The 16,425-nt window shown below is 34.4% G+C and overlaps 1 protein-coding gene across 1 annotated transcript; it reads right to left on the bottom strand.

Moving 5' to 3' along the window:
- Positions 1 to 198: 198 nt before the first annotated feature.
- LOC128224004 (N(G),N(G)-dimethylarginine dimethylaminohydrolase 1-like) lies at positions 199 to 11,181 on the bottom strand. The gene is made up of 6 exons (XM_052933581.1): positions 10,928 to 11,181; positions 9,007 to 9,111; positions 8,579 to 8,681; positions 8,109 to 8,308; positions 6,983 to 7,114; positions 199 to 5,493 (listed from the first exon to the last, which is right to left on the bottom strand). Exons 1-6 carry the CDS (start codon positions 11,111 to 11,113, stop codon positions 5,311 to 5,313), a joined length of 909 nt encoding a protein of 302 aa, XP_052789541.1. The 5' UTR covers positions 11,114 to 11,181; the 3' UTR covers positions 199 to 5,310.
- Between the last annotated feature and the right edge of the window lie 5,244 nt (positions 11,182 to 16,425).

Genomic DNA, 16,425 nt, shown 5'->3' on the forward strand with positions numbered 1-16,425 from the left:
GACAGACAAGCCAAAAAACACCGAATGACTGACTCGACAGACAAGCTCACCCCTATACAGCCATACAGTTTTGATTTGTGGGGGTATAATAATATTTACAACTAGAGGTAATATTTGACGTCAACATTGAACTGAAATTACTAGCGCCATGACGTCAAAAAACAATGGTGCGCAAGCTATTTAGTAAAATGTACAAACTAGCGTTTTCTATGTATATTTTACGGACATGGATAATTTAAGGTGTACAAGCAACATGGCCAAGCATGTGTACAAGTCAAAATAATGACAAAATGATAGATATTATTAACAACAAAATGCAGTTATGTATTATATAGTTTATTTAATATAAATTGAAGCAATTCCTACAAGGCAAAATGTATACTCTACCCGAAAAATACAAAATATTAACTTTAATTTGTTATAAAAAAATAAAATAAAAAAATTGCTGATTCTACATTTTTTCAAACTTACAATATTTGCTTTAATTGTAATTATACTGAAATCGTGCAGGAGAAAGATCTACACAAAGTTCACTTGATTCTATATATAGTCGAACCCTGTTTGCTCAACTCCCAGGGACCTGGCGAAAATACATCCAGCCTCGCAAAGTTTGATTTTTAGTATCAAGAAACTGGTCCTTTAAATCCAGTTCGAGTCTACGTGGAATTCGAATATTTTTCCACAAATATTCTTACTTCTAGTAGATGATCTACATCACATGTATTTTACTTAGTACAAAAATAATTTCATTTGTTGTTTAAGCTCCTTTTTCTTATATCAATAGCACAAAATGGGAAAAGTAGAAATCACCTGATAACAAATATGTGGGAATGATACAATATCAAATCAATTCTAAATATAGTGCTAGGAATTAAAAATTGGTTGAATAACATAATCGACCGTCAGAAATAATCGATTGAGCCATTTTCATCAGTTTTGTTTATTCGTAATTTACAGATATGATTAAAATAAGTGAATTTAACAATGTACTAACTTGTTTTTTGATCATTTTCAGTATTTTTTTAGTGTTAAAAATTTAATTTACTTAAACTAATAGGAAGTAATTTATACTGTTTGTGTTTCCATACTTTATATATTATAAAGAATGAAGCCAGATAGTCAACATCGATTATGTGATCGATTATCAGCGACCTTAATCGTATCGATCGATTATCAGCGACCTAAATTGTATCGATCCATTATCAGAGACCTAAATCGTAAATGATAGATTTTCAACAATACTATCCTAATTTAGTGCTATACATAACTATACATAGCTATTGACTGACATTTAAATGTGATCAAAATTTAATCTTGGTTTATGCTTTGCTTCAACAAGTGTATAGGTTAATTAACACCAAATAAAAAAATATCTACAGACTAAACACTTCTACAATTATGATGAAAAAAATGTTTGTACATTTCAAGGTGTAAAATCGAAACAGATGTAATACGTCAATTTTGATATCACTTCAAACTTTTCATACTTTCACTGCCTGATTCACACAATTGAGAGCTCAAAGTTTAGCGTTTGCTGTCATGACACATTCTCATTCATCAGAGGTTTAGTTTAAACTTATTTATTTTTACAATGATTGTGAAACAAGTTTTAACAACATTATATTAATCGCTCTCGTTGGCACGATGTTACGCGAGAGTGTGGTCTTGTGTTGTGGGGGAAACTGGAGAACCCTGGAGAAAACCCACTTGCCCGACTTGGTGACCACTGACCACTCACATGCGCTAACCACTGTGCAAGCCGGACAACCACTGCACTAACCGGACAACCTCATCAGAGGTTTGACAATGATATATCAGTTGAACGCATAGCATCATTGACCTGGTGTATGAGAATGTCAAGACAGGGCCCCCCCCTTAAGAGTTTTGTACACGTCTAGTCTAGTTGAGCTACATACATTCTTTAAATAGCTTAGCTAAGTATATGGGAAAAAAGGAAGAAGATATTGCGGGCTTTATACTAGTCTAGTTAAATTTCACAACCTTATTAATGTATACATACATATCTCTATTAAAAACATAAATTTCACATCAAATATGGCTATACATGTAAATTATATGAAGCAAGAAATTCAACACCTACATGTACTTAAAAAGCAACAATCGTATTCATCAGTTTAAACTTTTCTACTCATCATGCATAAAAGTCAATCATATAGATTATAGTGTTATATTGTTCATACATGTATGTACTGCAATTTTGCTCAATTTTAAAGGGACTCACTCACTCTGTTTTGCACCAAAAATAAGTTTTCCCCAGAAATGCATCTGAAAACACTTATATTATAATTAGTTTACACTTTGATATTGAAATTGCAGAAAAAGATATGATTTGACACTCTTTATTTTGAATTAAAAAAATCTGTTAAAAGTGCATTTCACAAACCATGAGCAAGTCCCCTTAATATCAAAAATATTTTTTTGCTGTAAATTTTAAGCAAGTACCTTGGCATCCTGGGATGCCAATTCAGTTTTCTAGATTTAAATTCTCAGGTATGTTTTTATGAGAGTTGAATTAGTTTAAATTGCTTAAAAATGAACATAAATATACATAAATCAATATTATTTTTTCATTTAAATGTATGCATGTTAAGTCATAGCAAGCGTCTATACAAATATCACTATCGCTACATAAGTATCAACTATTATATAAAATAAACTAGTATGTAAATACACATGGAAATGTTTGTGTACAAAATATAGTAATACAACTTCATAATTGCACTTAAAAGCAGATTTACAAATCTCTCAGATACATATGTACATGTTTCACAACAAGCATTCCATTAGAACCTGAGGCAAATTTCGAAACAGATTCGAGATTCGAGACTCAGACTCAGAAAACACTTAAATCTATCAAAATACAAAGACTTATCTTAATTCCATTCGTTTAACCAAAAATAAATGAAAATAATTGATAATTTTCAGAAAGTAATAAAACTGAACAAATTTCATCATCAAAACTCATCTTGAAGGAAAGTTACAATGGAATGAAGATTTGAACTTTTACCACTTGAGTCTGAACTCAGACTTACGACTTGTTTTTAATCATGACCACAGAGGCTCCATGAAAACCTTCAGACTTACATGGGCCATCCATCACACATAAAAATTAATTTATCTGTCTAAAGTCAAGTTATCAATTTTTATCAAAGTTTTTAAGTTCTTAGTCCAAAGATATTTTGTAGCCAAAGAATTTTGTCAATATTTTCAAATTAAGCATGTTGTGATAATTTTATGTGATGTATTTTCAAGTACGGCTTAATGTAATCATTTTTCTCAATGTATTATGTAGGAATTGTTCATCAAGTATATCTTAAACTGAATAAACAGCAATAAATCAATCAATCAATCCAGTGGTTGAAATTAGCACAAGCCCGCAAGCCCTGCACTGGTTAAGCGTCTTTCGGGCTTGCTTAAATTCTGAATTTTATATAGCAGGGCTTGTTAAAAAATTTGATGCCAAGCAATATTATAAGAATTCCGGCTTGTTCATCCAAAAGACTTATTTTGATGACTGTCAATCAATCAATCAATCATTCAATCAATCAGTCAGACAATCAATCAGATCAATCAATCAATCAATCAAAAAGCCACAAAAGTTAACTTTCTAATGCTTATAAATGTATACTTTGCCCTGAAATGGCCACACAGACCTAAATGTAGTGTTATAATGATAAGCAATTTAAGCAAAGTGTAAAATAAAAGTAATCCTTGTTTTAAAGTATTTAACATTTCTGCAAACAAGAGCATGAAAATTTTTAACACCTACATTTACACTTTATAGCTCTGTTAAACTTAACAGAAAACTAAACAATTTATTTTTTGTTTAAAAAAACAAATATTTATATTATATCATACTCTCATGTATATCAGTTTTTTACTTAATGACAATAAGAGATTCAAAAAATAAATTGTTATAAAAAGGTAGGGAACTAACAACACTCGAATCAATGCAACCTAAATGTGATCACTGAAGACCTTGGCTTGTATATAGCAGTAAAAAAAAATTCAGAGTAAAGTAATGCGCAGCAAAGTGTGAGCACAAAAAGCTGTATTTCACGAGTAAACTTACAGTTTTGGTGTTCACAATGTGAAATATATTACAAAATTACACCTTCACAGATTTTTTATTTTTTTTTATTTCATGTTTTCAATTCATTTAAAAATAAAAGTTTATTGATGTTATATAAAAATTATTTTAAATTTTCAAATTGGAGCCAAATTAATGACGATATTCCAGAAATTATGTCTCTGATTTTTCTTCCCTGCACAATTATGTATTTACAGCGGTTTTTTTCAAATATCAGGCTTATGTAGGAAAATCAGTGAAACTAAATCTTGATAAATTCACCTTTTCAATCAGTGAATATATCAAGATATATTCTACCAATATTGTTCAATAAACCATGGAAAAAGCATGAAACAAAAATTTGTTTGTCTTACAGTGATAATGTATAAAAACACCTCGTAAAATATTGTATTAACAATTATTCATATGTACAAATTAAACTGCTGTATATCTTAACAGACATGGAATGAAAATGTCACACTTATGATGGAAAAACTAAACATAAATCATTATTAAATTAAACATAAATTGTTATTTCATGATGACCTTTTGTTTAATAAGTTAAAAAAGCGCAAAAATACAGTACTAATTCCTTATAAATAACTACCCGGTATATGATTATAACTAGTCATGAAATGAATTAAGGGCACAAACAAAATAATGGGGCAGAGGAATGGTACGAGTTATTACAATGCTATTAAAACTAAAAACTTCCAAATGCTTTCAGCATCAAAAACCTAGTGTTTTTATAAGGGCTATTCCAGTAAAACATATAACCCCCGCGGGAAGACACTTTTAAAGTATACCAACCCCCTACAGAAGCAAATATACCATTTCGGGGTCCAAATAAGCAAAAAAGACACCCACACATATACTATTAAAGTAACTCCCTCCCCCTGGGGTATATGTTTTACTGGAATAGTCCTTAGTGACAAATATACCTGGTATATCTTGTAACGGGTTTCTTTAAAACTTTTAGGTCGAAACTTGTTTATTATTATAATGACTGGAAATCATGTTCTTGTATGTATATAAACGCACTGTTTAACAAATTCAAGCATAAGTTTTATATAAACGCATTGTTTACCAAATTCAAGCATAAGTTTAATGGCTGACAAAAAATACAAGGCTATAAAACCCCTGTTATAAGAATACTATAAAAACAAGCTTGATCTCTAAAATGTTTCTGTCTTGACGTACATGGTTTTAATTAGATTGGTCTATTTAAGTGTTTTGATAGTTGCGTATCGGTCCATATCTTCGTCTTGCAAGTTGGACACGAGTTTTCGTGCACGCTTTTCCTTGTTGATCAGAAGTACGAGACTAGACAATGTCACGCGCGCCTTCGAAAGCTCGTTGATTGAAGTCTGGTGGCGAGGGTTTAAAATCTTTTCGTCCAGTACCTGAAAACAAATAATGAAAACTTATATCGGCTTTATTTTTGAGTTGGAATGACATATAACATGATTTTAAGGTTTTAGCCAGGTTATATAAAGGACAAGGTGCTGCAGAAGAGGGACAGGGTTCTAAGGGAGAAAAGCCTTTAAAGGGCACATTGTTTCAGGTTGTGAAGAATTGGATCCTCAAAAATTTGACAGTAAATGTTATGGTGGTAAATAAAGAAGTCCAACTTCAACACAAATCATTTATTAATAAAACAACGTTTTGGCCTTTTGACCTTCATCAGGTTGTATGTATATAATAAACAGGAAATAATGTCAACGTCAAATGACGTCAATGTTGATAACGTCAAAATATCGCATACTTGCGCAAAATAATCTCTTATAGAATTCTTATAACAGTAAATGTAAGGAATTGTGCTAACATGGAAGTAAATATTAGGTTTTAACTGCCAAATATGTCAAATTGGTAAGAATTTATAATCACATTTTTAAGTTTTAATCAAATAAATTATAAATAATTAGGCATTTAATTACACCAAGACAGGGGGGTGCACATGCTGGTCTCCATGACGGCAGAAGGGTGTTTCCTAAAAAGGACACCTTTCCATAACTCTTAAGCTAAAACCATGTTAATCATTTAGTATGATAGAGGGTTTAATAAACCACCCAGATAGTCTGTAATAAAATATCTGCCTCAGGTTAAGAAGGTCCCGTGTTCAATCCCGGACCTTGTCATACAGAAGACATTAAAAGTTGGAACCCGTAACCTCCATGTCCTTTAACTTACCCAACGTTCCTATCAAGTTTCAGACAATTTTCTTACTACATCAAGGGCCATAACTGTTGTAAGACCGAGAAATAGGTCAAACAAATAGCAAGTTCACAACTGCCTATGCTGACCAACATCCCTATGAATTTTCATGACTGCAGGTGAAATACTTTTGGAGATACATGCAATAGAATATTTTTATGAAGTGAAGCGACACATGAAGTGACAATAGCAAAGTCTATAGTATATGTATGTTAAAACTGTGACTTTTCGATGTATACAACAATAGCAGCAAAAGTATCATTTCAACTCCAGAAGACATTCCCCATCGGTTCTATTATTCAGTGAGTTTAAAGCTGCACTCTCACAGATTGACTGTATTGAAACTTCTTTATTCTTTGTCTTTGAATGAGCCAATTTTGGGGGTTTATTTCTGGAAACCAGTTATGTAAGACTGCTGACTAAAGAGCAGATTGCAGTTTTCATATTTACATATGAAAATTGATGTTTGGTTATTGCGAAAACCGTAACTTATGTTTTAAGATTTTTGTTGGACAGTTTTCCAAACAATTGAGATCTATTCTATTGTGTGTTATCTTATATGACAGAACTGAAGGCAGTTATTCAAAAATGAGCTGATTCTGAGACAAAAAAGGAGGTCAAAACTGTCAATTTTTGGGTGTGCAGCTTTAAGTAAAACTTAAAACAACATAAGCTTACACTCCAGCAAACATCCGCCATCTCATCTCGTGTTCGGTGAATGAGGCGTCCATTCAGGTAAATCATGTTGGCCGCAGAGTCATCTTCCAGCTTCAGAAGTTCGTAACTGAACTGGGCCTGCTGCTTGATTTGCTGAAAAAAAATGAGAAGGATTAGTGTCCCAATATGGAACTAGATGCAGGGCATTAAAGGAAGTTTGAAAATATATTATTCTCTATAGTTAAAAGCTTGTATGTTGAAAATATCAAAACCTTGGGTCAATATTACTTTTATGGTCACAGCTTTAATCAGTATTGTAGTAAAATTATTACAATATAAATCTGTGAATTTGGCAATTTATTGTTGCAAATTATTTGATTTTAAACATACTAAATGAAAATTAGTGGAAAATTATTGTATGTGGGAGCCTTACTCTTCAACATTTCAGTGAAAAATTTCCAATATTGATGGACAGAAAGTTCTAGTTTTAAATTATTATGGACGCCCTGTATAATGTGATCCCTGCTCATTTGATTTGCATGGTGGCAGTGATTACTGTACTGTAAGGGAAGTAACACTGCAAGGAGTTTGTGTTTCAAAAGCTTCATGTATACCATGTGACAAATTGTGTCATAAATGCACGTTGGAAGGCATTATTTTGCTTCGAGGGAAGATTTTAAACAAAGATAACTTCACTATTTCTTCACTGTTTTAAATGAAACAAAAGGGAAGTCTACACCACTTACAGAGCCACGCCTTTAGTGTTTTACCAGAGATTGATTGAGAGTTTAGTTTCTTTAAACACTTCGACGAACGTTTTCACAAAAAAGCTGTCTGACGGAGCACTGTCAAAACATTATTTTGGAAACAGATTTGTTGAAGTGTTTGATGAAACTAAACACCTTATCTAACTCCAGTAAAAAAATGAAGGCGGAGATCTTTAAGCTTTGTTTCATTTAAAATGGTGAAGTAAAAGAAAAGTTATCTTTGATTTAAGTCTTCATTTTTAGCAAAATATTGGCTTCCGACGTAGCTGCTAGCATATAAAACATAATTTATCACGTGGTATACACACACTGAGCTTGCATAAAGCAGGTTCTTGTACAAATACATGCACCATTTACCAGTTTGAACAATTAAACCATACCCTATAAATCTTTGTGCCACAGTCCGACGAGCTGACGGCGATGACCTGCCTGCCTGCCATACTGCACAGAGACTTCAGATGGAGAGCTTTTGTCGCCTCCATGTAGATCGGAACGACAACATATTCCGGGAATGCTTCAGCAACAGCCTGCGCTCCGGCCTCATTTGTATTCTTTCCAATACCGACAAAGATTTCCTTTCCTTGGATAGTAGAAATATGTCTTGAGATACATAAACTTTTAACTTATAAACTTTAAAGTTTTTTTTAACTTATGAACCTTTAAGCTTTTAAACTTATGAACCTCTAAGCTTTTAAAGGCACTTGCTCACGTTTTTTGTCCAAACAATTAGTTTTGCAGGTAGTTCATCACAAAACACATATATTATTATCATTTTACTCAATGATTCTAATTTTTACTTCTTTAATTCTAGTCTTAAAACAATCTTATTAAAGAAGGATCCTTATCTTACCAGTAAACAGTACATCTCCTCCATCTAATGTAGCGGACCCATCATGTATTTCTTGAATTCGAAGTTTAAGGTCGGACTTTAACACTCGTCTGATCTCTTTTGTCTGAAACATATCATACATGCATCAGCATAAACAGACAAGAGCTGTCACTGTAAATGATAAATGCCCCTGAATAGGTACTCGGAGGTGGGATTCAAAGGTCATTTAGAAAGAGAAATAAATAGCACTGAAATGTGTAAGAAGAATGGAATGTGACATGTTGTCTTGATGTGTCAAACACAAATCAATACTATAAGTGTTCTAACAATATCTTTACTGAAATGTAGTAATTGCCAAAATAGGGTGATAACCTCAAGCCATACAATCTTTATTGAAGTTGGGCCCTGGATAGAACTTCATTCATTCTACACTATCACTTTTTACTGACCTCTCCTTGTCTAACTTTCAGTCCTGGCCGAGTGATCAAGGCTGTTCCCCCAATAATGACTGCACAGTCCTCTACACAACAGCAATCTTTGTAGTCTTCATCCTCCTAAAATGTTAACAATCAACCATCAGGACAAAACTAACAGGTGATTATGTTTTTGTGTTCATTTTCCCTTTTTAAGGGATCATAATGGCAGACAATGCGAATGTCCGTCGGACAGTCGGACATGTCCGGTATATTTCAATTTTGACCGACGAAACTTTTGTTTTGGTCGGTCACAATGTCCGGTGAAAAATTAAAGTCAGCACCGTTTAATTTTCGGAAAATTTACTTTCAGTTTCTAAATAAATGTTCAGAGTTATTTTTATATCATGATTATTCAGCGTGTTAATCCGTGTTTCACTCTTTGTAAACCCCGTTTCGACATGTTTCCGTAAAAGCCGATAAAACGCGTAAGGTTCCAATTTCAGCTGGTACTCTAATACTTTTATTTTACGGAAATGTTTGGAAATTACAAAATTCCGTATGTAGTGGTTCCCGGCAATCGTGTTAATTAAATATGATGATTAATATACCGAGCTGACTTTCTTTCCGCTCTGTTTAACATTGCCAATAACAAGAACTCTTCTTTCGTTTTTGCATAAATGTTGTGCCTGAGTTTGACTTCTAGTACAATTCGTTACATTTTATAACCCTTTTGTATCTTTAATTTAAAGATGAATAAAAAGAGTAAGATCTAGCTGTTTCATGGGTAGACGAACCAGATATGAGTTTTTTGGGGAGGCAAGGGAAGAAAAAAATAATGACATTTATAAGATCCGAATATTGATTTTTTTACATTATGTTTGTCTTTTTTTGTAATTTATTATAGTACTGTAGGACAAATCTAACCAAAAAGATCTAAACCTGTTCAAATGGGGAATTACAAAACTTATTTAAAAAAGAGGCTTAAAATCAAGGTTTAGGCTGATGTTACTGAATACTGTTCGTAACATTGCGACAGGTAAAAATTTGGTGCGACAGGTAAACTTTCAGTGTTTACCTGTCGCAATGTCCTGTGAAGAAGGAAAAGTTTTCGCGTTGTCTGTAATGGGGCTGAATTTCTGGCCCAATTTCAGCTAAAAAACACACTCTGATAATAATTATGTAATTATAACTGAAGGTTCCTTTGGTTCGTCAGACAAATTGGTTTAAAAAGACAAATTTAACATCTTTCACTTATTTTAAAATAAGAGATTAAGCAGAGCTAGGCTATTATTTCATGTACATAAAATCTTGGAAAATTAAATACGTCATGATTTTGGATAATTTCGTATAATACTGCTTCAATCAACATGAATACAATCACGACATTAACTAACATAAAGTATTCAACCCATGTTGATGTTGGCCATTTATACTTAAAAGTTAAATTATAGGAAGACCCTCAGCTAGTCCAAATAATTGTACGTTTTCAGATTTTTTTACGTTTTTTGATATGGCAAATCCTTCACGTAAAAATTGTATAGTATCAACGGTAGGTATTTCCATCGGGATTCTGGGTTAAAGCATTTAACATCTAAAAAGTATCATAAAAACAAGAAATATTACCAGATTATGTTATTTTATATCAGTTCCATACATAAAAATGTCATATCCTAAGAATAGTTATGAGTTTGACATGTTTTTTTTCATTTCTTGCTGTCAAAACATAGCGATATATACATGAAGGGCACCTGCAAGGCTTCAGGGCACAATTTTTAAACAATCGGAACATATTGGCCATGTAAGAACCCTGTATAACACGTCTATAATTTTAGACTAGAGCCTCAGCCTACAGTACAGTCTCAATTTTCCCGAATTTATTTAATCTAAAACAGAAATATTAATCAAGAGTTCTTACTTTATTTTAAATACATTAACAGAGAGCGTTAAATATGACCTGTAGCTCGATGATATTTAGAGAACATTTCCTCAAAACATCAACCAACTGCCGATGCTCATCGCGAGCGGCCTCGTAATCGATTTGACGTCCTTCTGCAAGTGCTCCACGTTCAGCAAAGCTTCGCGGGACGCGGCAGATGATGGCATAGTTGTAGGAAAAAGCTGTGGACCTTGTGGTGGTCATTTTTGTTTAAAATGGTTACAGTTGTATGGTTTTAAACACAAGCATACGCGGAAATAAACAGGAAGTGAGTAATGCTGGAAAAGTGATTTTTGTGAAAACAGCAATTCAAGGTGGGTTATAGGTTACGTTCCACCATTAATTGTCGTTTCAATCAACGCGCAGAGACTAAACTCCCTTGGTTTATTCCTGGGAGTAAGATTAAGGGGAGGAGAAAACAAGCTATAAATAATAAGTTAGTCTGAATACTGCTGTCGTCGGTCTTAACGGGATTTTTCACAGTCAGATGGAAGACAATTGGCATGTGTCAGATCATACTGAGCACTCATATACAAGTATTAATTAACGAATGAAGACGATTGAGTGAAAAAAATAAAAAAAATAAAGTTAATAACATTATAAATCATGGTCCGTAAGTTTCTCATGATGGTCCGTAATGTCCCCTAATATGGTCTGTTATGTCAATAAATCTGGTCCGTTATGTCTGGTCCGTCATGTCCATGGTCCGTAATGTCCGTAATTCGGTCGATGCGGGGTGATACAGGAATCCATTGGATTTAACGTGAAATCCACTCGAAAAGTGAAATCCACTCAGAACACAATCATTTTAATTAATAAATAAAATTGATTGTAATTTTATTGAAATATGCTCCATAATGGGTGTATGTTTCAAGTTTTATTGAAAATGGTCAAAAAATGAAAAGTTACAGAAATTTTCGAAAATTAATCGGAAATCGAAGTGAAATCCTGTCATAACCAGCGGCGTACCTGCCCATACGCCCATTACATGCGTTTAAATGAAAATAAAGACTTGAAAAAATAAAAATGGTTTTAAAGGGGGAAATGAACTAAAAATCGAACCCTTACCCGAGTAAGGGGTAGACTATACACCACTGACGAACACATTAATAAATTTAAAGGTATATGGCAGATTTCACAACTGGGTGACCATAAAGGTCCCGGCGAATATTGATTTTTAAAATTTATTGCAAATTAGTGATTTCAACATATTTTAGAACATTTGCAATGATTTATTCATGCATTTTTATAAAAAAAAAAGAATTTTGTATCACCATACCACTGTGCTAGTGTTTAATTGGCAATTTCGTTTTCTTTTACCTAAAGTATATGAAAAGTTAACGCACTGTTGTCCCCCTTGGCACATTATCGCTGTTTCTTTACGATATCCGAATGATGTTTGTGAACAAGTTGTTAGAGCGGTAAATTTTAAAGTTAAATGTCGTCTTCACCCCATCCTGATGTTTTTTTGTGAATCGTCTGCTCCTCTCTCATGCCAAGAAAAGCCATCTCTGTTAACAGAGCGTTGGGATGCTCAAGAATACAAATTTCCTACTAGGGTTGTATTTGATTTCCCCCATATACTAATAATAAAGCTGCCCAAACCTGAATACACCAAACATACAGCAGATACACTAATTTAAAATGTTTGGAAGGTAGTCTCTATAATATAAAACTGTTTTCCGTGTTTCAATATATCGTTCGTGATTTTAAATGTAATTGCATAGAATATTGTTTTATGATATTGTTGTACAATAGATGAGTCAAAATTCAGGGTTATTTTTGTTTTATTATTGAACTAATTTCAAAATAAGTTTGGATTTTCCATAGTTATATTTAGTGGAGATCAATCCCAGAACGAGGCTGCTCGTCCTACGGGAAGACCCTCCGTTGGTGATCACGTCATTCGACCGGGAATTTTCGATTATGGCCTTTTTTACAAATACGAATGCTGATAAATTGAATTAATTTGGGATTTTATTTGTTCAAAATATTTTGCTTTTTGTTGGATTTATTTTCTGTAAAAGGGAAATTTCAGAGGCTAATTTTAGGAAAATCAGGGTCCGCGTGTACCGCTATTGCAAAGGATCCCGGCTATAAATGTAGCGAATAATAATAGTAGTTTACAACATTTCTTAAATATTCATTTTGGTAATCGAATATTCGAATATTCGATCGAAAGAATTACCGAACATTCGAATATCAATTTTGCCATTCGTTTGCATCCCTACTCTATATTGAAGTAATGGGTATGCAAAACATTCTTTAAGACTGTACTAGTGCATAGTCGCACTTATATATATATATATATATATATATATATATATATATATATATATATATATATATATATATATATATATATATAGGCCTAAACATGATTTTTAAAGAGGTAAAGGCGTGAAGGCTAGCATATAAAGTTTTCTTTCTGTATACTTGAAGAAAAAATAACGAAGCGGGTATTAATTCATAAAAATAGTCATGGTTTTTTAGTGTTTTTTTTTTAGATTCAATGGTGGGAAAGTGCGAAAAGCACACGCGGGCTGGTTCACCGCGGACACATGGCTTATATACTCCGCCTCATCTGATGGGGTTTACTGTGCCCAATGTTTCTTGTTTTGTGACCAGGACCCAAGATGCAAAGCCCTCTCTAAGTTCCTGTTTCAGATTGGAGCAACATTAAGAAAATCATCAAAAAAAACATGAAGCTTCTTTATATCTCGCAGATCAGAAAATTGGTGCCGACAACTTCTGTGCGGTTATGAGAGGAGAGAAGAAAGACATCTAGTGTTGCATGGCCACACAATACAACATTATTGTCGAAATAATCGCCTCATCCTGACTGGAATCGTTGACACGGAATTGTTCTGTGGTAGACAAACATTGCCTTGCGAGGGCATGAAGATGATATGGGGAAATTTAAGGCTCTATTAAAGCCTCAGGCTAAACACAATGCTGTGTTAAGTGTACATCTACATGAAGGGGACCCCCGCAAAATGTACTAACCCTCCCCCCCCCCCCCCCCCCCCCCCAGCATAAAAAATGAGCTGATAGGAATCATTGGAATATTATATCAAGCCAAATTGTTAACCGTTGTAACGCCGCTGGTGTTTTTGGCTTCATTGCGACGGATGCTGCTACAATGATGCAGTTGGCCCTCTCTGTCAGTTACGTACATGAGGACGAAGCTCGGGAGGACTTCCTTGCGTTTGCGGAGTGCGCAAGTACCAAAGGAGAGGCTTTGGCGACAACATTCATTAAGAATCTTCAAGAGGTAGGATTACTATAAATCAATCTATGAAATGCTATTTTCAAACTGGAATTGATCTCTACAAGATGCGCGGGCAAGGTAACGATGGCGCTAGTAATATGTCGGGTATATACCGAGGGGTGCAGGCACGTATCAGAGCACTGTATCCAGACGCCATCTACACCCATTGTAAGGCCCACTGTCTGAATGTGGCCATTATACACGCATGCAAGGTCGGGTACATATGATGGACATCGTGCAGACAGTGGCTTTTGCATTTAATTACTCAGCCAAACGCCTGCTGAATTTCAAAGAGCCATTGGAAGCTGACGCATTGAGTCGTGCTAATATGGAGGAGAGAAAGCGGCTCCAGTCCCTCTGTGAAACGCGAAGGGCAGCACGCGCAGACGCCCTTCACACATTTCTGGGTGACTACAGGTAAACTTTGAAATGAAAACAATTTAATTATATTCATCGTGTGTAACGTTGGCACATGCAATTAAAAGATTTGAGTCTCATATAGAATCAAGGTATCATCTATCTTTATCCGTTTATTTAGTAGGACTACGCTTATCCCTCAGTTAAGTGACTTCTTAATTTTCTGTACATAATTTAATGATTTTAAGAACATTATTCAGTTGATCTTTATTTATGAAATTGGGTACGAATACAAATTTAAGAACTGTGGTGACATCGCTTGAGCAACTTGATGACGATGGAGATACAAAGGCATCTGGTCATAAAACACCAGTCATGCACTTCAGCTTTATTGTGTCGCTGTTAGCAGCAGAACATGCTACTCTTCTAGACTTCTACTCTTGTTCCATTTTCGACCGCATTGCAGAGCAAAACCTGTGACCTGGTTAAAGCTGCTAACGACACTAAGGTTGTGATAAGGCTGCTACAGGTACATCGTGTTTTAGGAGGAGTAGCGGTTCTAACCCCCTATCAGCCTAATCAGATTTCCGATACATTTGTTACACTTTACGGTCTGCGATTAAAAAAGTATTAAGTTTATCATCATGGCATTATCAAAATAATTGTTAAGTGCTTCTGACTATTTTCTAGTATTAGTAATTAAAAGCTAAATATTAAGTAGGTAAGGCCATGAAATATACAATTGCAAATCCTTATTGAAATAATTACATACTCCGTCAGGTAACATTCAATATTTGTTTTTTGTAAATCGATTGTACGTATACATGTCTAGGAATAAAAACATTAAATATTTTTTATAGAATGACATAAGTGATGATGACACATGGGACACCCTGTACGACAAGGCCGCGAACATTGCCGCCGACGTTAGTGTTGAGCTGTCAATAGCCAGGAATGTTGGGCGTCAGCAAAACCGCGCCAATGCTCCAGCACATACCATTTCCGAGTATTGGAAGGTCAACATGTACGTACCGTTCCTCGACCACTTGCTCACGGAGCTCAACGACAAGCTTATGCAAGGCAATGATAGATATAAGGTTGAGTGGCGGATATCATCTCAGGTTAGAATCTATAAAAAACTTTAATACATCCCTAACCTTAATTGCATTTGTTCAATAATGTTTTTGTCTGATAGTTTTTCGTAATGTTCAACAAACATAACAACTTGATCGGTTTGTATAGAAGTGTTCAATAAACATAAATAAATGTTATTGAAATCACAAACATAATTTATTGGTATGTTGGTAGTTTGAGACATCTATATATTTAACTAAATTTATGGTCCAATTTATTTGTCCACATGCGTTGAAATCTATAGAACAAGCTATGTCATATTTTCAATTGTTTTTCACAGGTGCAGAGAACTAATACCCGTTCAATAGTGCCAGGAATTATTCGGAGGGGTTCGATCAAGTTTGGACGTTGACAAGGCGACTTTTCTAAGGGATTGCGCAAGGTCGCAAACTTGGTGGACAGACCCAACATTTGCAGATGGCCGCCCACTTGCTCCAGAGGAATTGTCTGATAGCCTCCATCTGGCTAGACAAGAGTCACACCCGAGCATCAGAGTGTGCATGATGCTTCTAATTGTGATGCCAGTGTTCAGGGCGACCGCGGAGAGGTCATTCTCTACCATTCGTCGTTTAAAAACATATCTGAGGAGCACCAGCGGAACTGAGCGTCTTAGCGGTCTCGGGTTAATGAGCATAAACCAGGAGAAAGAGATCAATGATAAAGAAGTTGTTGATACATTTGCAAATAGAAAGAGTCGCATGCTTGCATTGTCTTTAAAGTGTGAGGAGAAAATGACAATGAAAACAAGAATATC

Source organism: Mya arenaria, chromosome 17 (genome assembly GCF_026914265.1).
Source record: "Mya arenaria isolate MELC-2E11 chromosome 17, ASM2691426v1".
NCBI classification, from domain to species: Eukaryota; Metazoa; Mollusca; class Bivalvia; order Myida; family Myidae; genus Mya; species Mya arenaria.